Genomic DNA, 23,735 nt, shown 5'->3' with positions numbered 1-23,735 from the left:
AGCTATAAAGATGGCAAACTGTAACAGTTTCAAAAATAGATGTTCCAAAATATATGTTCTTTAACGTGCTCACTCTTTGGCATTTAGTAAACTTCCAGGGATGGAATGAAAGGAAAGTTTAATTTAGAGAAGCCTCCTGCCCTTCTTAGCTAGGGATCAGCTGCCCAACATGAAATAATAATGCATTCAACTGTCCATCTTCTGGTAAGCAACCTTTATCATCATTGCATTCACCAGCAGTAACAGCAAACAGTGAGTATGAAATGTTGTATGAATTCAGAGAAGACTGATAGGGTCTTTGTGGCCTTAATATTTGTGCTAATGCATACAGTATAAAAGGAGCTAGAACTCTCAATATGAAGGGTCCAACTCATAAAAAATGTATGTACCACTAACAAGGGATTTTTATGCACTGTACTTAGTGGTTGAAGAAAAGTAGAATGAGTCTATTTTGAATAAAGAACATACTTTTGCAATTATATCCCTTCACCTTTCCTGCAGTAGCAATACTTCTTTTCTCCCATGAGCTGTCTGAAGTGGAAGAATATTCATATAGGTACCAATAACAACAACAAAAAAATCACTTACAGGAAAAAGGAAAAGATGAGACCATGAAAGAGACAAAAATGAAGATGGGAAAGAAGAAAACTTAAGGCTCTTGGGAGAACAGGGATTTTGAGTTATTTGTGATTTTGTGCCTTGGTATAGTAGATTTTTGTTAGGTAGTAAATATAACTCATGGTTGCCCAGGAGAAGTCCTCTGTAACATGAATCACTTTAATAGTCTGATTTTCGTTATAAAGAGTCATGGAGTTTTAATGTTATCAGTCCTAATCCAGAAAGATGCAGGTGCATAAATTCAAACCAATCTCTGTGCATAGGGATAATGAGGACAGTGATTTCAGCTACTTTGTGCCTTGTAGGTGAAGAGGCTTTAGGAGGAAATATACCCAGGTACCAGACAAAGATGGCATTCTATACTCTGCTGGCAGAATGACTTTGAGCTCTCCAGGTGATTTTAGTAGTTTTGCAATAGCAACTGCAGGGCAATTTCAGATAAGTATAAAACAGTGGTATTTTACTTACTTAAGTACTGAATGATACACTCAGTAAAGCAAATCTTCTCTATTCATACTGCTGTCTAATTCAATCCATTTTCAATGTAGGATTTTTAGCTCTTCAGTATAGGATATTGCATTGACATATATGTCAATACTGGTAAATCAATATACCATTTTGTTATCATACCACAAATATTTTCAAAGCTAAACTAGAAAGGCTTTGTACATAGGAAGGAGAAAATTAAGAATGAGAGTTATGTAAATTGACACAATCTGACATTGTGGAAGATGTGCACAGTATTTGTATTTTGTGCTGAAATGATTAAACAGTAAAATAATAACATCAACGTTTCAATTTTATTAGGTTTCAGAGTTAACAGGTGCTGGTAGTAATTTTACATTGGTAGTAATACCAATGTAAAATAGAATCAGCATAAAATCTCCATTTTGTCTCCTGAAAATATTGTAAAATTTAGGTGTGTTTGTGAAATACTGTGCAACAATCTGATAACTAATGTTTTACAATGTGGTAGTTTGTGAACTCTTCCTCCCTATATGTCCAAACTCTGATGCAACAGGAAGTTGAAAATAGTGAAATTAAGAGCCAAAATATGGTGGTTTGTGGCAGAAAGAAGATTGTTTGGAGATAATTTTATATTTTTTTCATTATCAGTTGAATTTTTTCTTTCAGCTATTGGATTTTGTTCACAAGATTGCTCTTGGTATAATTGCTGAAAGTTAAGGTTTCATTTAGTGAAGAGCTGAGTTACTTTAATCAGAGATGATAGACTTTCACACACCATACCTGATAATTTGTATATTATCAGTTGGCCTATTTAATTTCCTATAAAAGTTTTTTTTTCTCTTGATTATGATCTAAATGCAGCTATATATTGCTCAGACTGTTTATTTTAATAGTTTATTAGTTTTAAAAATGTAAGACTTTTTTCCCACAGGCAGTATTTTTACTTTAATGATTTAATTCTCATAGCTATATCTTTAATGTGAGTTGTCTCAGTGAGTAAGAAAAAAGTCCACTTTTGATTTCTTATCGTTATGGTTACTGAGAGATAAGTACAAGTAATTGAATGTCACATTGTGGAACTAGCTAAAGATTTAATATGAACGGTTGCTTGAAACGTGTTCTTTTATTAATGTTAATGCATTTGAAATATTTGCTTAAATCTCAGAAGAATGTACATATTCTTTTAATTACTGAAAATCTAGTATTATTGAATTGATCTGGCTTATTTTTCAAACCATTGAGTGCTAAAGAGAGGTGGTTCAGCAGGTCCCTTGTTTTGATACAAATGTGAGACATATTAAATGCATTCATGAAAACCATGAGGAAGTCGTTCATACCCAGATCATCTGTTGAGACTAGTCCTGTGCTTTGGTATGAGCACTGGCTTTGTGTGAGCTTTGGTGCAGAGTTTGAGAAGAGATGCGAGGGTTCATCATGCCTTTGAGCAGGCACAAGCACACGTGCACAGAAAGGCCAGGATAGAACTGGACATACAAGTTTAATGCACTCCATCATCTCTCCTGTGATGCTGTTCAGCATAGTTCCATTTTCCAGTCAGCTGCAGGTTCCTTGCAAGCATCGGAGACCAGGTGAGACAAGGGCTGCTGGGACATGCATTGCATCCAAGTGAGGGTGCTGGGGAGCATGTGCAGGTTCACCTTGTCAGAACTGCTGTACCCCTGAAGCAGCCAAGGAGTAGCAGAGCAGTTTTGTGTTTTGACCCATGCCTCCCTGAACAGTGGAACTACAGCTGAGGAGATCAGCTAAATTGTGCTTATTTGAGAATCCATACTGGAGTCTCCTTTCCCCATTAGTTGAAAAGAGGGGAATAGAGCATTCTCACCTTCAGAGGGCACTGGGAGACACTAAGAACTGAATTACCTGTTGTGTTGCTGAAAATGTGTAAGAAACAAAATAGTAGCAAACTGTGGAAAGCCTTTTATAACCAGTACATTTACAGCTGTAATTTTGTATGAGGCTTGGTGGCCTTGAGATGTGGTATTTCTTTTTTTCTTCTGACGTTTCTCTTGTTGTTTTCTCTTTTTAAAACCAGATATTGTACAACATGGCTTTTCACTTGGTTTGTGGAATTTTTTTGTTTGTTTTGATAGGGGGAGAAGGAGGTTGCCTTTGTTTTACTTAGCTTTATTTTAAATAATATTTTATTTTAAGAAGGCTATTTTACCGTGTTTACAGTGCACTTCAATTTTTTATTGTGTCATGTTCTTCCAGTCCCTTGGTGGGATGAGAGGTGAATGTATGTATTATATAATTTATAATTAATTTATGATGAATCACATATGATGAATACTGCTTATTAAATATTAAAGCCTTGTCTACAGTCATGGCAGTGGCACTCCAGTCTGTTCATATGGTACTATTGAGCAAACTCATTGACTTAGGCTGTGTTGTCAGCACTCAGTTAGTTGTAAGAGCCCTGCCTAGGCAAACAGTGTTAAGAATTGGCCCTCTTTTCAGAGTAGTAGCCCTGCCACTGCCTTCCCCCTGCCCCTTGTGCGCCAGCAGATGGGGATGTAATGAGAACAGAATCTCTACAAAACATAGTTGCAGAGAAGGTGCTGCTGGTAGTTCCCTAACCCCACAGGGATTGTTGCAAGTCCTGGTTCCTTGCTGACAGAGCTCTCACTGATAGAAGGCTGAGCAGAGTTGGAGAATAACCTAACAGGAGGTAATGGCCTGGATCTGGACAAGTGGAAAATCTAGGCTAGATTTTGACAGTCCATTTTTATTAGTGAGGACTGGAATTTGGACAGGGAATAATTTACCTGCATAGGTCGTTCCAGCATCTGGAACTAATCAACTCCCAAATAAACACAGTGAAACAGAGGGGAGAAATAGTGTAGAGGATTGTGTGCTGCCAATTTAGGGCAGTTGGTCTTAATGAAGGTATTTTTCCAAATTCATAGCAGTGAATCTCTGAAGCAGAAATAGTAGAGAAATCAGAAATAGACAGAGGTCTCTGACTCCTCTGAAATCAGGAGAATCCCGCCAGTAAGAAATATATTTTTATAAGGCAGAAGAGGAAAAGTAGCCTTCTAATGATATTTTGTGCTCTGCCTTGCCTTCCTTGGAGTGTTGACCTATGTGTGTCAGTGAATGCAGCGTACAGCAAGGAAAAAATGCTGTCACTGTGTGATGCAACAGACCTTAACCCTGAAATCCTTGCTTCACTATATTTAGTGCCAGCCCAACAGACAGATTTTCTTGTACATTTTCTTGACTCTTGAATGTCTGTTATAGCAGGTAGATTAGAAAGGGCAGGAGACATCTGAGAATTTCAGTCAGAGAATACAGGATTGATAATTTTATATAGGATCACATGAAAGTGGGTGCTGTTTTCCTGAGATGACCTCATCCTATGGGAACTAAACTAGAAGCAGCAGGCAGAGAATTTAAGCACTGAAATTTAAAAAAATTATCTGTGGTGAGTAACTGTGTGATAGGAATGTAATCCTAAGTGGTTCCAATTAGTACAATGAAAAAGGAAAGGAGTGTAATTAATTTTGGTTTGATGGTCTGTTATAACCAACTTGTGCTACATAAGGATTATGTGATCAAATACTGAAAAGTCCTTATGGTACAGATAACAGAAATCAGTGGTTCTTTGGATGGCTGCACCATGGAAAAAAAGAATACTAAAACACAGGCATATTACTTCAGAACTTCTTACATATTTTCTGAGAGCTCAAGGTATAAAAACTGCAATAAAATCTAATTCTAATGAATATTTGACTTTGGTTTTGTTCTTTCCCAAAGATTTCATAGGAAAATTTAATGACATGACAGATTAGCAGGAGCTTGTTTTAATATTAATTAAATCACACACAAAGACAAAATTCTCAGCCCTTAAAATTACATAAACAAAATCGACTTATAAGATTTGATCTTAATGGGAACTAATATCTTCATTGGTATTGAGCCTTTGATCTAATATCACTTTATATATACAGTTGTAAAGATTAAAAAAAAAGACCATAACAGTATGTGGAAATTACCAAAGGAAAAATTATGTTTAGTAACATTGTGCTTTATTTTGTTTAGGAGAAAATCATACTGGGGAAACCCTATCTTTAGTCTTAGGGATGGCAGCAGCACTACGATTGTTATGCATTTGAAAGAAACAGTTTTCACTGAATCTCACATATCTAGTTACATTTTTCTCTTTTCATTTAACTTGAATGAGTAAATTGCAGATAAAAAATTTAGTGACTGTGTCTCTTTTTGCATGTTGCAATTGTTGGAATCCTCACTGATTATTGTAGGTCAGCTTGTTCTCATTATTAAATGACAGTGGTCATTAAAATGGCAAACATATTTCTGTAGATCAGCAAGTTTGTATGTTTTTATTAGTTCCAAATCAGATATTTCAATAGACCACTTGTAAGTATTCTCAGAGCAATGTCCATTTCTGAATTTTTGAGACCACAAAAGATATTACAAATTAATCAGATTTTCAGATTTCCGCATAATAACTCTGCACATTTATTGTTTAATCCAATTCTTAAATGCTGTTATGATTGACAACTTGCTGTAGAGATAAAAGTCAATTGAATAATATGTAGCAGTCAATTTTATTTGAACCTTAATGTGGTGAAGGTGGGTTTTTTCATATTTCCATTATTTATAAGTTATTCCCCTTGGAGAATATATAAAAGAATTTGTTTTAAATGAGCTGATAATACCCTCTTTAAAATTTATGACAGAATCATATCCTTTTTCCTTACAGCACAAGGGTGTGCCAAGAAACTGTTTTAGAACTATCTCGCTATTCATAGGATAAACACTGGAAAAGAGCATCTTCTTAAGGTTTACTTAGAATGGAATTTCAACTACTCATCAGAAAAAGAATAAGAAAACAGGAGGTATCCTACCAACCAGGAAACCTGGTGCCATTGCCAGGGTTTTCTTTATAAGAGACCACAGTACTCTTGCAGCTACATTTGATACTTGCTGTCATTCTTACAATGTCAAAATTCAATGTGGATTTGATCATGCCATCAGCACTGAAAATTTGTGAATCAGTTGAGTCCTTCACCCAGAGGAAATCGGGGATGGGGATATAGTTTTGAAAATATATTGGTACTTTCTTACAACTGATAGGATGTTTTTATTTTTTTTTCCTCCCTTTCAAATCTGTATTGCAGACTTCAGCAAAATCTAATAGGGCTGGACTGTGTTCTGTGCTTAGCAACTCATTAGTGCCCAGCGTATAATTCGATTGTTGGATATTGATCATCTCAATAAATGCTGGAAATCCTTGGTTTTGCAGAATTTTGCTCATCCTCCACATGCAGTTTTAAAAAACAAGCTGTCATTTGGAAGCATACCAGTTTTCAGTTTTCATAGTACCTTTTTATTGTGCATAGTAGAGCTTTTGCTGCCTCAGTAACTGACAAAAGAAAATACTTTATTCAGATAGAAAGTAAATGTGACTTGATTGTTTTTCAGATAATTTTTGCTTTCAGAAATTGCAATGGCTGATGCTCACCTATGCGTAAAAAAATGCAGTTCCCACATGCACGGAGTGCTCATGTACTGTATGTAAATTGCTGTATAATGCAACCCACATTAGCTGGGTTGATGATAGCTTCAGTTTCACTGCTGTCAGATTTCTGTAACTCTTTGAATGAGTTGGCTGGTCTGAATGAACGTTAGCATAATTTATGCAGCTGATAAGCGATTTGAGTGCTTGAGTTATTGATAAAGCACTTTAACATATCATTTTCAGCTTCATGTTATGTGACATCAGAGTAGAAGGTAATGTGGCAGTCCCCAGGCTTGATATTAAAGTCAATCTGTTCTCTGGATTTCAGAGGCCAGGGGAAACACAGTGCTGCCTGATACAAGCCCAGCAGACCAGCACCAACCCAGTCAGTCCCATCCTGCATTCCCTGTTGGGCCTCAGGTCAGTATCTTTCCTTTTGACTAATCAAGATGTGCAATTTGATGAAAAATAAATAACTGTGATTGATCATCTTTGATTTGTGTAATGCAGAAAATGTGATTCTCTCTGGCTGCATTCAGTGTTACAAAAAAGGAACATGTATGTATTGTGTATATTTTAAAAGTCAAATTTAGCAAGATTAGATTTTGTATGTTTTTCTAAAATAAAACTTAAGAAGTTTTACATATTTAGGAGGGTAAAATATTTTAATTTATTGTGTAAATGACTTCTGAAATTAATATAATAATATTAAAGAGCTTGTACAATTTTAATGCAGAATTATTGTCTCTGACAGTTATGTCTGTCACACAGAGCTCCTGCATTAGTAAAGGTATTTCATTATCTTTTATGCCAGATATTTATTTTCTTTAGAGCATAGTAGTATGGCACTTTATAAGACTTTAAAATATTTCCCATCTCACTTCACAATTTTATCCAACTTCAGCCATACTCTTAAGAAGATACTCAATATTCTTCCACTTCCCAGGACAGTCTTGGTCCACAAAAATTCTGGTAGTTGTTGGTGTAGTGTTTTCTGCTGTTATCAATCAGTATACAACCAGGAATTTCTTGGAAATGTTGGCATTTAGGTACTTGTAGACCAAGTTGAGTTAGGTCTTCTTTTGCTCGTAAATTATCTTTCGTGCATGTGTAATGAATTTTCCAGTCTAGATTCAGCTGGGATCACTACTATGCTATGTGACAGTTTCAGACTGTCATGTTTGTCAAACCTTTCTGTGTTGGTGAAAATGTATGCTTTAAGATACCGGAAGCAGTGCATGTCTGTAATGGCACATGAAAAGATCTCAAGCCAGAAGAGTTGTGTGTAATACTGAGCTATACACAGTAAAATAGGTTTGTGTCTGTGGTTTCTTACAGCCACTACTGACAGCCCAACAGTTAGCCTCAGCAGTAGCAGGGGTGATGCCAGGAGGCACTCCAGCCCTGAATCAACCAATCCTTATTCCTTTCAACATGGCTGGGCAGCTGGGGGGCCAGCAAGGACTCGTCCTAACTCTACCTACAGCAAATCTCACCAACATCCAAGGACTGGTAGCAGCAGCTGCAGCAGGAGGCATCATGACTTTGCCATTGCAAAATCTACAAGGTAAGTCGTTGATAATTTTTCTAACAGGTTCTTTCACCTGTTTTCCACCATCTCTTTCTTTTACACTGAGTGATCTCTTTTTCAAATTAGATGTTGCTCTTCATGAATACTTACAAGTAATACCTGGATTGTTTTTGAATGCTTGGGAGATACTTAGGGGCTATTTGTCTTTATGAAAACATATTGGAGGTTGGGTCTTACATTCTATGGGTCAGTAATGTAAACCACTTGAATGACTCATTAGGTTTTTCTGTCATCAGTGATAATGTTCTCTACTCACAGATCACTTTAAAATTTCAAATCAAAGAATAATAGACTCGTAGAATATTAAGGGTTTGGAATGGACTTCAAATATCATCTATTCCCAACCCCACCTGTCATGGGCAGGGCCACCTCCCCCTAGACCAGGTTGTGCAATGCCTTATCCAACCTGGCTTTGAACACTGCCAATGTTGGGGCATCCACAACCTCCCTGGGCAACCTGTTCCACTGTGTTATCACCCCCACAGTGAAAAATTTCTTCTTAATATCTAACCTAAATCTTCCCTCTTTCAATTTATACCCATTATTCCTTGTCCTGTCACTGCAGTTCCTGATGAGAAATCCCTCTCCAGCTCCCCTGTAGGCCCCCTTCAGATACTGGAAGTTTGCCATGAGGTCTCCATGCAACCTTCTCTTCTCCAGGCTGAACAGCCTCAGCTTTCTCAGCCTGTGTTCATAGAGGAGGTGCTCCAATCCTCTTACAAACTTCATGGCCCTCCTCTGGACTTGCTCCAACAGTTCCAGGTCTTTCTTATAGTGGGGACACCAGAACTGTGCACAGTACTCCAGGTGGGATCTCATGTGAGCAGAGCAGAGGGGCTTTTACCTGCTGGCCACACTCCTTGTGATGCAGCCCAGGATTTGATTGGCTTTCTGGGCTGTGAGCACACACAGCTGGCTCATGTCGAGTTTTTCATCACCTGTCAGCTCCAAGTCTTTCTCCTAAGGGCTGCTCTCAATCACTTCTCTGCCCAACCCATTGGTGTGTCTGGGATTGCCGTGACCCGGATGTAGGACCTTGCGCTTTGTTTTGTTGAACTTCACGAGATTTGCTTCAGTCCACAAGCCTGTCAAGGTCCCTCTGGATGCCATTATCCCTTCCTTCCAAGCAAGTTGACTGCAACACACCACTTATTTCACCACTGCTGTTTAAAGCAGCTGTATGAATAGCAACGACTAAAAATACAGTATTGCATGAAAATAACTTTTTTTTTAAACTTTTACAGTCAAATCAGAGTTTTCTCATCTGTCATCCATGCCCCAGATACATGTTTTTGTTCTTGCTGTGGGAGGTCTGCTTTATCAATAAGGTTCTGCCATCCTCTTTCAAGTTATTGAGAAAGTTGCATGACTCCAAAGTAACTAGGAAAAAGTTAATCTCTGTATGTATCTTCTCTATTGTCTGAGCTGTACCATGTTTCCAACAGTTCTACCCTGAGGGATCTGCTATGTTTTCCCTGTGGTCTAAAATCAGACTGAACGCAGATTCTATAAGAGCCCTTTTCTTTCCTAGTATTCTCTTCTGTTCAATCAATGTGTCTAACACTGTTAGGAACAGTACTCAATCCAAGTACATATGATATAAAATTCATATGTATTTATTTACTATTCCTATGTTGATGGTTCTCAGAATGCACTTGCTACTGAACAGAATGGAACAAAATACAGCAAGATAAGTGTTAGCCGGTATCTTACAACAGAATTGCATAGTTTTAATGGAAGAGGGCAGTAAAGGAAGTGATTGTCCAGTGTGAAAGTGACAAAGGTATGACCAGGAAGTGTAAAAAGAAAGGTTTAACTCTTTAGATTTATTTATTAATTTATTTATTGTTATTTCTTTCCAGTGTAAATGGTACAAAAAATTTTCCACCAACAAAATGGTAATTTTTAAAAATTAATCCTCTGCACTGTGGCCTAAATACCTGTTAGTCACCAAACTCTGGTGGCTGCTGATGCATTGTTTGAAGCACCAGATCCTACAGGTTGTCAAACAGAGAAAACAAAGAGACAGACCTTGTGTTGAACAAGCTCCCTTACAAAGCGCATGCATAGGACTCTCACCTGTTGGAGCAATTACTTGCCTTTACCTTCTGCATGTTTTAAAGTTTAATGTCAACAGACCTCTCTTATCATAGTTGTAAATGGTTTTCACTTTAATGTTTAAAATAATGTCTCTCTCATACCATTAAGCTGCACCAAAGAACCTGTCATTCATAAATGATAGATGAAAAGGACACACTAATGCACAAATTTTGCTTGTTTAAAATTTGAGAGTGCATGTAAAGTAGGAATGGGAGATTAAAAAAATAATGCAAGAACAGGAGCGGGTAAAAGCAGATATAACAAAGTGAAGGGGAAGTAGCTTTTTAGCGTAGGTGGATGATGAAATCTTAATGAAGAAACAGGCATTATAAAAATGTATCCTTCCACTCTGGAGTGCTCCAGGTTAGAGTTGCTGGGTATGTAGTATTATAAATAAACATAAGCTTGTGCAGTTCTTACGTCATTTATTCACCCCGTATTGAAAAGCTGCAAGGTAGGGATTAAGCCAGGCAACCTTTGCTCTTTAGTTTAGCCATGGATATCTAATTGCTAGCTAAAAGATGTAACTCTGCTGCCATATAAATTTTGCAAGCAATGACCTTACCAGATGAAAAGGTTTTCTTTATAATCTTTACTGGTAGATAGGAGCCTGGGATCAAATACGGACTTCCAGGAGCAGCAGGTTCAGTTCCCTGCCTATGAACACAATCACACCTTCCATAATGCATCTGAAAGGAACAGATCTCATGAATTTATTTAGTTGTGTTGCTGTTTGTTTTCTTCTCTACCCTTCCATCCTGATCTTCTAAGCAAGTGCTACTGCCTGCCCTCAGTTTTTGGAAATGAAACTGATACACAAGGCAGCAAAGTAATCTGGTCAAGATAGCTCCTACCATCCTGAATCACAGCTGTAAACTGCCATTGCTTGCTCTGTAGCCCACTGTCCAATGCATGCATGAATGAAGATAGGAATCAGGTGAGAGTGGGGAGTGTTGTGTGGTGTCGTCAGTTCCATTGAACCTGACTGACTTCTGGTCCCTGGTTTTTTTGTGGTTGGTTGAAAATAATCATAGAATGTGTGTTCTGTTTTGTAGACAGCACTTTTATAGGTATGCTCATAAAAGCCCATGCTTGGACACAGTTGGGTAATTCCTGCTCTTTTGGTGAAATCAGACCACAGTCATCAGCTTCCATCTCTGAACCTCACTGTAGCACGATCAAGTTAGATAATGGGAGGACATGTTTTCATGCTGTTTTCCAACCTGTCTTAATATTCCCGTTGTCACATCTGCCGTCCCTGAATTTTCAGTGAGGTCAAGCATAGATGTCCACAGCTCCTGTGGGTGGGGTCTTTTGTCTTTCTTCTCTCGTAAGTAAACTTCTAAAACTCTTCATTTCCAACTACCCCAGCTAAGTAACTCAAAAGACACCCTGAACACTTTTTGAATAATGTATGAATTCAGAAAAGTTCTGATCTGGCAGAGTATTTGAATTCATACTGAATGTTGATCAAGGGAGTAATTCCACTATATTTTTTGTGCTCCACATACATGTTTAATTTATTTTTTTCTCAGGAACTTTCAGGTCTGGTTCCGGGTGATAAATATGAGACCTCAAAGTGCCTAGATAAAACAATGAAAATCCTCATTTGTGAAAAGAGAAAAGAACACTCAATGATAGGAAACACAGAGGAGATATGCTAAGTATTTGAGAGAACATGAGTTTCTTTTAAAATGGAGCAATTAATGATTGCTCACAGAGTATAACTTAATGATATTGCCTATTCTTCACTTGCCAGTTACCTATAAAAAATATTTTTTTTTCCCCAGATGTGTTTGTGTTAAATTGTTCAGTTGCTCTATGGTCCTGATCCACCACTAAGTTGATAGGAATTTCATTGCTGTAAGTGAAAAGAGATTTAGACCAGACCTCTTCCAAAACTTCTTTTCTTCATACATACTTGATTATTTTCTGTTCATTACACCCTGTCATTTGCTATGTACACTGCTATACCGTATCTGTTCCCTGAGCAAATAGATCAAATGTGTGCGAACAGAAGGAAGGGAAGTGAATGTGTAAATTCTTGCTGTGAAATTTAGGAAAATACGTTTTCCCTGGCTTCCAGCAAGCAAATTTCATATGCACAACTAATATGCAAATAATAAAATTTACTGAGATGGAAGAGGGTTGGTGGCAGAATAAAACTATCTACCTTAGTGAAAAACAAAAATCCCTGAACATAACACCCATTCTCCTGTGGAATTTTGACTTTCCACCAACAGTTCTTTGAAGAAAACAGTAAAATCAGCAACAATAACTTTTTAGTGTAATCCACTAAAAGCACTGAAGATAAAAGTTTAAAAACTATCCATGAAAGATATCATCCCAATAAACTTACACACCTGTTTTCCCCTCACCATTTCTTAGAAATACAGGTGGAACATAGCCATGCTTTCCTAAAATTTTGCAGGTGTCACAATAAGAATGGTGAGGTCATGAGAAGTGAAAAAGTGAGGCAGGTACCCTACAAGACAGTGTGTTTCCTGTCTTCTGCTCTTAGTCCATTGCTTCTTGGCCTGTATTTATGGACTTCATGCAGAAAGTAGTCTGACAGCCTCCCTCTTAATCATCCAAACTGGTGCTCACAAATACTCATCCTCCTGCCTTCAGGAAACTTTTCTATGGGCTGAATAGTTTCAGTTTTTGCATCTCTTTTTCCAGGTCAGATTTCTCTAGGCTTTGGGAGGAGTATGTTCTTTTTTTTAATTTTAGTTATCCTTCTCAAGAGACTCTCCAAGGGACTAGTTGCTTAATCTCAGAGTATTCAGTAATGCCTGGGAGCTGATATTCATGAAAAGACATTCTCTCCTTAAGCCCATCTGATTTTTATGTCTCAGTGTAATATTTCTGTATAGCTGAAACAAGAAACTTTTTGGGTGGGGGGGCTGAATTTGTTCTGACTTGTTTTCTCTATGTAATTTTAACCCTGTGAATTTCCTGTTGAAATAACTGAAAAATGGGAAGGCATTCCAGTCCTGGGGAGTTGTTAACAGCTGTCCTCTCTTTTTGGTTTCTTTTCCATGACAACCAAAGCAGTTTTAGCTAAGAAATTAACGTATTTTAGCTATTCTTTTAGTATAGTATATGTGTTTTGAAATTAGAAAATGGCAGTGTTTTCTGTCAGCTCACTGCTGGCCACTCACCATGGGTAACAGTCTGGGAGTATCTCTGCAAAGGGCTGGTCCAAATATATTTTATCACATAGCAATGGCAAAACAGTGTTCTAGATATATGTGCCAATATGGAGAGAGAATTACACTGGAACCTTGAAAGAAATCAACAAGCTGGAGACTGTAGCCTCATGGCACTGAAACTTTGTGTATTTTATTTCCACTACCCATTGTACTGCTCCTAAAGTGGATGTCAATAATTTATTTACAAGTCAAAGTTTCTCAGTCTTGAGTCATGAAAGAAATGAGAACAAACTATCTCTCTAAATCACTAGTGAAAGCCTTCAGTGCTGAAAGGAAGTCTTGCATGGCTGAAAATGTGAAATCATTAAATTACATTATTTAAACAGCAGCAGGTCATATTTTAGCAGCAATACAATGGAAGGGGAAATGTATTAAACATCTTGAGAGATAGGAGACAGCCATTAAAATGCACTGATATGGGTTACAGTTGACACAGATAATGGTAAAAAAAATTAAGAAGGCTTTTTTTATATAGAGATCAGTCAAAAAGAATGTTAGGTAAAGACAAGAGTAACAAAAAGAAAAAAACCCTATTGTTTACATTTATTAGATCTTGTTTCCTGTGAACAGAGATTTGTATCATTAATTGTACAACAGATAAAGTAAACATGCTCTGTCTCCATTCCTCCGTGTACACACACCTTAAAAATCAGAAATCAGAGAGAGATGAAAAACAAGAAAGAGACAGAAAAGAAGTAAACTAAAAACCTCAATTGCTTACTGATCTACAGTCCAAATTCCAGTTCCTTAGAACATTTTTCCCTTTTAACTAAAGTGATACAGTCCCTATTCATTTGTATTCCCCTTCAAGTAACATGAAATAGCTTTCAGAGTCTACAGAAAGGCAGTGTTTCACTTATGTATTTTAATGAGCACCAATGTCAGTAATAATCAAAATGATGTTTCACTTAGAGGAATAGTTTATTCCCAGGTACTTTTGCAGTGTACTAACATAACCAGAACAAGAATGACAAGAACCAAGAGGAAGAGCTGCACTCGTAACAATTTCTGTGAAGCCCTCAAACCAAATATACCTTCCCTTATCACTGTATAAATGCTGCTCAAAATGCAGTCACTGTGAAGGGCTCACCTACACAAAGAAGGGGATAGCCAACCCCAAAGACAAACGTCCCTAGCTTACTACATGGAAAGAAGTAAGAGAGATGTGAGCATCCATAAGCACACTGTGGCATGCACAGTGTCTATGGATTAGCAGCCACTACAGCAGGTTTCCTCAGGCTATCAGCTGTATCCCATCCAAACTGTTGTAGGATAACTGAACTAATATGCAGAGATTGCTGAAGATGGGATGAGTTATCTCTGTGTGGTCTCCCAGGAAATGTACTTTTTTGGAAGACCTAGCATTTGCTTTTGGAAGAAAGGGCAAAATCTCCTTTTCTGTAGGTAGTATAGCAAGAATCTTACTGGGTTGTTTGTTTATTTGTTCGGGTTTTTCCCCATAATACAAGGCTTCTCCTGTGCGAATGCATTGGCCCCATGTTAATTGCTCATCCTGTTCAGTGGCAAATTGCTGCCTTCACAGAGGGAATGTGAATGGTTCAGGTCTGTATTAGTTACTAGTTGTTTATTGATTACTCCCAGAGTGTTAGCTATTTGTTGTTTGGTTTCTCTGCCCCATGAGTTAAAGGCCTACCATCAGAGGCATTAAAATGCAGTAGCCTTAATGCTTGTGTGCTCTGTTGTTGACCTCCACCCAAAACAGACCTCAGACATGCCTATATTTTTGCTACTGATGGTTATGGAACAACATTGGTGAGAAGTAATGATGTGATGTAGATCAAGTTCTGAAACCAAAGTGTTCACACCTACTTAAACGTTGCAGGCCAAGTACTGACAAAGTCTAAATTTCCAGACTTCTATGCCAGGAAGCAGATGGGAAAGAAGTAGTCTGCACCTCCCCAGCCTCCCTGAACTTTCCACCAAAACCCTATTGGTTAACTATCCTCTAGCAGGCATGACCACTAAGCTAGGAGTTGTGGCATGACTGGTATGTGAGGCCTGGTCATTTGGGGGAATGTGCACCTTTATTGAGCCCTGACTCAGACTGATACTGCTCCTGGCAGGAATATTCTGCATGCAAGATTATAAATGAAATTTCCATCAACCAGAACATGGATGCATTTTAATGCTGCTTTTAAGGTGTATCTTTGCACCTGTTTTGAGAGGCCTTTAATCTTCTTCTTGAATTTAGACTGTCACGATTTAAATTAATGTAGAGAAAACTCATTCCAATAATGTGAAGCACTCAACTTACTGTAATCTTACAAAAGCCAAGAAATTTCAAATGCTAGTGAAAAACCTAGCTAGTGTTTGTCACTCTGTTCTTCACCTCTGCATTTTCACACACATGCTACATGCAATAGTGGATCACATGCAAATAGCTAGGTATGTCTAGATCACATACCAACAGTTGGGTACATCTATATGGTATATAGATGTATAACATGCTGGTTCTCATGCTGGTCCAAGACTCTCTACTGCAGTAGAGAGAGTTGTACAAAGATTACCAGGATGGATTTGCAGCCTTCACTCTTAATTTCCTTGCCTTAGTGGATTTAAGTCAGACATTTATAGTATTTGTGGTTTAATTTCCTTTGTTTTTCCATGGTCTTTGTATTAATAAAATCCCTATGATTCATGTTTTAAAAACTCCCTGGATACAGACTTCTGTTCCTGATTCACCAGTGAGATTCTAATCAAGGACATATATATTTAGGGACTCATATAAACAACAAAGTCTTTATTGACCAACTGGGTTTACAGACATTTTTAATAGTGTGAATTTTGAATGCATGGAACATACAAATTAAATGCCTAAGAGCCAATTTTTTAAATGAAATTTCTTTAATGTCTATGTGATTCTGTACCACAGAACCATACACTTCTGCTTTATGGAGACCTCCAATTCTTTCTTCTTTTTTTTTTTTTTTTTGTCATGGAAATTTCTGAGTGTATCATTAAAATCTTAAAGTTTATGCATATTGAAACATTATATAGAATTTTCTTTTCTCCTTTTTAATTTGAGAAAAAAAAATATCTCTGCCACTGAGACTGCCCCATAAATGGGAACAGAATCTATCCATCAGAACATCAGAAATTATAAAAGTGAAACTTCTTTCAGTTTTCTCATCCCCAGACCTCTATGCAATCTTACATCCTCTGGGTAGAAAGTTGTACTCATGGAGATCTTCAGGCTTCCACTTCATTTTCCTGAAACTGCCTTCATTCCTTGTCTGTTTCATCTTTGCAAGCTTGTTACTCTGACAGATGTAGCAGACCTGAGACCTGTGTTCTTGCTCTGCACTTTGACCCAGGTGTTCCATATAATGGAAGACAATTCGTGCACATTTTTTGCAAGTCTTCCCACCTGTAAACAAATGTGTAGATAATTAGCAGTTATTCTTTCCTACAAAGTGGCTTAAATCACTACTGTTAGATGCCTTGAGTTCCTCGAACACAGCTAGATCTTTGCTAAATGTTCTAAATTCCTAAGTCTTGTTCCGGTCCATAGATGTAAAATACTCTAAACTCTTTTTTTCAGTAGCTGCAAAAATCAAGTGAATTATTTCCTTATTTTTTGGACCTACAGTCATGTTTTCCAGCTCACAGAAGGACTGGAGGTTTCCACCAAGGTCAATAAGATCCAGCACCATATGGGCTCTTAGATAATTGCCTGCTATAGTTTTTTTTCTTATTTATTTTTACATAAATATTGCTTTTAAACTTAATCATCTGTAGACTCAACATATGTTACAGCGGGGATTACTGTAACACGCATGTATCAAACCAGGAGTCCCGTGGAAAGGAAATATATATGGACAGATCCTCGGTAGATGTTTCAGAGATGTTTATTTCTCCAGCCGCATGGCCGGGGCTCACCTGAGGAACTCCCCCAGTCACGGACCCGAGGGTCCTTGGCCACACAGGGAAACACAAACCAACCAATCCGGAATGAGGTTGACCAGGGGCAGGGAAACCCTGTGCCTCCCCCCCAGGGCCCCTCTCCCAGGGCTACATGGCAGGGGGGAGGGACCCCAATAGACATATATTAACAGACCCTTTTTTCACTTAGTTGTGTTTTAATATGATAAATTATGCAATGTTAAAAATGAATCTTCATCATAAAAACAAGGTACTCGTCTCATTTCCAATGGTTAATTCTATTCAAGTAAATGGTGATGCTTCAGATTTACCGTATCTTTTCCTTTCTGTTTCTCAGATCCCATTTCAGTCTCTTGTGCCTTTCCTCATCCAGAGCTGATTCTATCCATCCTTTATATTTCAACTTGGTTTCTTAAGCTATTCACAACCCAAATATTCCTGAATGTATTCTGTACTGTGTAGCTGATTTCCTATTGTGTCAGCAGTAATAACTGAAGAAGAGGTGATAAAACTGTTGTAATTTTACCGTTATATTGGATTTCTGTATTTTAGAAAATGTAGTTGTAACAGGACATGAATCCTGTTTAAAAAGCAAAGAAATGATAGTAGGACATTTTGAGGAAATTCACTTATTGGGACCCTGAAAGTTGTTTCTTTTATCTTTCTTATTTTTAAAAGGATAAAACCTCTCAAGAACAAACTCTGAACCTGTTTTCTGAAAACAGTCTAAAATCTGAACAGAGCAATCACTTAGATTCTCTTTTCAAGATTTTAGCTTTTCTTTTCCCAAAGCAGTGCTTGTGAATTGTGAAAGAAGACTGTTGTTCCCCCCATCCCCCAACACTGCAGCATCTTTAGAAAATATTCAGTTCTCCAACCCCCTGAGCTTTCATTTTACTGGTAACCAAATCAATTCTTTGAATATTTGTTTTACTCTGCTTTAGCAAGAGCGGTTGCTCATGTTGCATTTATCTAATATGAGCACCTTGGCCAGTTGTAAGCAAAATTAAAAACATATATTATTTGCTCCATTTCTCAAAAGAATATTATTGGTTCTAAGTGTAAGACTTATTAAGTATATCTTTATGCATTTATGTTCCCATGAGTGCCATTATTTAAAAAAATTTTAGCGATATTTATATATATTCAATGTTCAACATCAGATAATTTGAGTTTCCTGTGTTTTTAAGGTAACTCACAAGGGAGAAAGTTGTATTAAATAAATAATACAGATAAATTTTATACTTCCATATATTTCAAAGCTAATGCAGCTAACTTTCAGTGGAATGGTAACATAAGACGCAGTGCTATAATATGATTGATTTGTTTTGACAGCAGCCAAATAATTGAGAGTGAAAGGTGTCAGCACAGATGAAATATTGTATAAGCCACATTCAGAAGGCAACCCCAGCAGCAATAGCAACTGGAGTTTTATTTCCTTTGATATCGCACTGTTACTCACTTCCAGTTTATTATAAAACCATGTAAGGTACGCAACTTTATGTGTGATGGAGGCTTTTATGGAGGGGATAGAAACAGAAGTTTGTCAGGTACTTGAACAATAGATACTGACAATGCGATGTATGATGGATACAATATACAAGGGTAAATTATCTTAATCTTTCCCACTAGTTTTTTCTCTTCTTTTAAACACTTTTTTTCAGGCTACTGCTTATCTGGCGTCTTACCTCTAGCTTGGAGGGTAAGTGATTCCCTCCAGAGCAACCAGTCTATGGATTGCCTGGCAGGGGATTGCTGCAAAAACATTGCTGCCGTTACCCTCCCCAGCAGTGAAACTTAGTTTTAGTTCACCTCTTCTGCACTGCAAACTATACAGCTATACACTTTCTGGCTAACTGAGACAGGGTAAGGCTTGTATGTTTGCATCATGACATCCTACTGCACTACAAGGATTACAAAGAAATATAGCATGTGTCTAGGAGACTGCAAGTGTATGAGTAACCTACTATAGAAGGTAGCCAAATAGACCAGCTGAAATAATACCTGAACATGTAACATGATATGAAAATCACTTCTGGGCTTTCTTAAAAGTACATTGAACAAGAAACTATGGCATGTTTGTAAGAACCCAAGGTATAAAGCTTTCCTTGTCCTGAAGTGCCATTGATTTCAGTGGGAGCCAGACTCCAAGGTACAGATTGAATTGAAATTTATATGTCCTGCCATTCATTTCAAAAATGCTCCATTAAGAAGACACAATCTGATGTGAATGACAAGGGTTCTCAGTAATGAGCTCTTGCTCATGCAAAACAAAACAAACTATGACAACCATCGTGTTAACAAGATCAAGAACCCTTGTGGCTTTGTAAAGTAGCATCTAATCTATATCTATATCTATATCTATACCTATACCTATACAAATACAATTATTTTACTTGAAGAAAAGTAAATAACAGAATGGGATGAGATTTCCAATACAGATCAATTTATACACAGTCCCATTGCGCTTGCATTCTTTTTGTCTTCTGATCTGGTAATTTCATAAATGGCATGGTGGAGATTAGAAACCAAGGCTGAGAAACCTAAACCTACTGTTACTAATACAGGAAAAGTTTTCATTGAAGTGATGTAGGAAGGCAGGAAGTAAAATATATCTTACTGTAGAGAAGGCTGTATCTACTGAAGTATCTTCTTTAAAACAGGTAGAGCAGACTTGAGTTTTCAGCATTTTCTTCATGTTTGACCTGTGCAGACAATATTTTTTCTGGAGAAAACTAAACTCAAAATTCCACTACAAGTGCATACCTACTACATTCCAGAGCCAAGTGGATATACAAAGGACCAAACCAACAACTGACCCTTTGGATAGCTTCAAGACCCATACAATCAGTGCAAACCAGAGTAAATATAGTCCAAAGTAGAAACCCTGAATTGCAAGTAGAGGGAGTGAAAGGGACTTGGAACCAACTGCTTCTATCTAGTCATCTCATACTGCAGCATATTACTTGCTAACATTGATGTAGACATGTTTCAGGAAGAAGTAATTTGTGACTATTGTATGTGCAATGAAAACAAATCCTCATTGCTTATAGTTCAGAGCAATATAATCTAGGTAGAGGCTTCTCTTAGAGCACTGAGTGCCCAAGTTGCAGGACTGTGTGTCTTATGTAATAAATAGTTCTCTGCCATCAGCACCTGCAGTTAAAATTAGTTTGGTAGGTCTGATTTTAGCCAGCAGCAGCTGTAGCATTCTCTTTAGCAATTGAAGAGAGAATGCTGAACATGGAATGTCTTCATGTTTGTGTGTGCATAAAGCTATTGATAGGCATTGAAATGGGAACAATGAAAGCATAGACTTTCCAAGTGTCGTGTTTTCTGTACAGATGTTAGTCTCCTCATCAACAAGTATTACAGGACTACATGAAAACATGGATGGGTAACAAGACTCTTGGGAGAGTGCATAGTAGTCATGAAAAATATCTGCTTTCCTTGCCTTTCTTATATGACTTCAGATATTTTCTTTTCCATGTCCCAGCTTGTACCTATGAGCATATATGTACACTTCTACCTTTCATTTTAGGCTTCAACTAGCTCCTTCATCCAGGAGCCTCTGTCCAGTAGGCTGAGGAGTACAAATTCTTCCTGAGAAGAATTTCGCGAAGTAGTGTATAGAGGTAGAAGGTCTAGTTAATAGAAAGATGCTCAAGTGTCTAACATGTTTCCTGGCCACTGTAATTGGGATTCCTCTTTGGTTGTTCACCTCTTGACTATTAGAGGCATTTCTCAATCCATTGCTGATGGAACAAAAAGCCACTGAAAGAAATAGGAGTGAAAAAATCAAAAAAGAGACAAGTGAGGTAAAAGCCAAGAAGCACAGCTTTCTGGCCCTTAGCTGGCTAGGCAAATGGAAGAGAAAAAAAAGTAAGCTAGCCACTCAAATGAACCAGCTCGCAGACATTTCCCACATGTTTTTGTGGACATTTTTCTGATTGGTCCCATAACCCAAACAACTTCTTATTTAGTTGAAGATAAAGTAGTTAGCTTTGAAAGTTGAAAGACCAGACAGGTTGTCTTCATAGTAATCCCTACTCCATAAAGATTCCAGTGACTATTAACAGATGGGATTTTGCAGACTTCAGCATTGTGAATAGTTTCCTTCTTAGACGATAGGTTTTCACTAATCAGGAACTAAAGTAAACAATTTTCTCAACACACCTCTTCTTCTGAAGTGATTCCACATCATTGTTACAAGTAAATAGTCAGCTCTAAGTGGTAATTGTGATACGCCAGCACAGAGCCAAATCCAGAGGCCCTCAACTCTCAGTTTTAGTGAGGCAGATTCATTTTAGATGTGATGCTTGAGGCCCTGTTGACATTTGAGGGTTTGGGTTTTAAAAATCCCTATGTGAAAACCCTCAAGGTTTGGCTGACTATAACCCGCAAATGGTTTGACAGGACCCTATTTACAGAGACTGCTCAAGAGCCTTTCCCTTCCCCCATTTGAGTGGTCAGCACTGACATACTCCATTATGAGGAAGCCCCACTTAATGTGGAACTACTTTGAATTGTCATGAGCACTCAGCTTTATTTAAACTGACACCCTTTCCATTGCCCCCAAGCTAGAATCCCAATGTCAGAGTGCTTCAAGAACTTCGGATTCAAAGCCATACTGCATACTGTCTGGCAAAGAGCTGTGATAGAGTGGTTCTAAACTGCACAGAAGTGAGCTTCTGAGATGGAAGGACCATCCCAAAGGTGAAGGGAGACATGGTAAATGGATATGCTAGGTAAGCAGAGGAAAAGAGAGCAAAGGGAAGGCTTGCCTGTAGGTTCAGAGCGGAAAAGAGACTTGGAGGACCCATGCTTCTCTCTTCCCTTGCTCTTAATCAGTTCATTAAACTTCAGTGATCTGGGGTCGTGCTGTTGGAAAGGGTTACAATTCCTTTGAGTTCCAAGAGCTTCCTTCTCCCACCACAGCAGGTTGCTCAAGAACCAAGAACATGCATAAACAATCTGAGATTAAACAGCATGGAAATATTCATGCTCTATTCATACAGAGGAAATACAGTCTATCTGTAAAAAACAGTTAAGTGACCACTAGATCACTCCTGTTTCTTAATATTAAGCAAATGCTAATGCATGTGCTAGTTCATTGAAGTGGTCCTGTTTAATATGGAAAAAAAGTCATTTTAATGATCCTCTGTTTACTAATAGAGAAACTAAGTCACAGAGTAATGAAGTGACTGCCCTATATTTCCCAGCAGAACAATAGCAAAACTAGCCATAGAAACTATGTTTCCAAAGTCCAGTCTGCAAATGTATATTTACAAATTTGTAGGGGAAGAACATTCTTTTTAAATTAGTGTAAGAAAAGAGTATTTAAAGAGAATACTGTTACAGGATATTTTCTGGGTGCTCCTATAAAACATTTATTATAGATTGTTTTAAAGGCTGAATCCTGATTGTCTCAAAGATATCTTCCTTTGGCTTTAGGGTGGCTGCTTCCATAAGTAAAATTAACAATATTCAGTTGCATATTTTAGCCTAAACAAAGAGAAAAAAGAAGAATGGCTCTAATAAAACACAGCCAGTGTCTGAACTGTGAATGGTTTCCTCCTTTTCTCTCTTCTTTCCACTGGAGAAGTACACTATCGCAGTAGTGGTTTGGGATTCAGTAATCATCTCTGCTTTCTGCAAATCTAGAGCAGTTTATGGTTTTGTCTGAGTTCTTGTTTTAAGATCAAATGCCATTGTTATGGAAGACTTTTTTCTCAACATACAGCTACATTTCAAAAATATACCTGAAATTTAGAAGTGGAGGGAAGGAGAGGGAAGGGAGGAATATCACTACTTGGGTTTCATGCCAGATTTTAATGTAAAATTAATTCTTCTAAAAAGATTTTTAAAAAACCACAACATTTTTCTAATGTGCATTAAGAATGTTGGAGAGCTCACTGAAGCATATACTTTGAGTTTTCAGGAGCAATCTGTAGTCAGGCATTTTAAATGAAAATTGATTTGTGATTTACATGGTCAGTGGAAAGAAAATTAACTTATGGAAGGTTGTAATGAAATATTAGACAAGTAAAAAAGTAGATGGTGATCTAGTGGAACTAAAAGTCCCATCTGGAAGAATTCTGTGACATTTTTACATTTATCTGTGTTCTGCATGAGTTGTAATGTTAGTGGTAATTTTATGGGACTGAACTGAAATGAAAAGGGTGTTATCACAGATTGCCTACAATATAGGATTGTGTTCAGTGGAGAGTCCTGTACCCTTTTCTCCATTTTCCTGTAATATGACTCATTGCACTTTTTTCAGCTACTGTTGTTGAATTCATTCAGCCTTTTACTTGAGGTTATTAAAGAGGAA

At 37.5% G+C, this 23,735-nt stretch overlaps 1 protein-coding gene across 1 annotated transcript in view; it reads left to right on the top strand.

Annotated features, from left to right (window-relative positions):
* Nucleotides 1-23,735, top strand: part of POU6F2 (POU class 6 homeobox 2) — a gene marked incomplete at both ends in the record, with an annotated part of 331,543 nt that overhangs the window by 146,071 nt on the left and 161,737 nt on the right. Inside the window, 2 exons of the mRNA XM_082293405.1 lie at nt 6,921-7,012; nt 7,931-8,159. Coding sequence (XP_082149531.1) covers nt 6,921-7,012; nt 7,931-8,159 — 321 coding nt within the window. The remainder of the gene's footprint in view (nt 1-6,920; nt 7,013-7,930; nt 8,160-23,735) is intronic.

Source organism: Coloeus monedula (assembly GCF_965178545.1).
Source record: "Coloeus monedula genome assembly, chromosome: 1".
Taxonomy (NCBI): Eukaryota; Metazoa; Chordata; class Aves; order Passeriformes; family Corvidae; genus Coloeus; species Coloeus monedula.
Note: the sequence above shows the minus strand (reverse complement) of the source record. Positions and strands in the feature narration are given on the sequence as shown.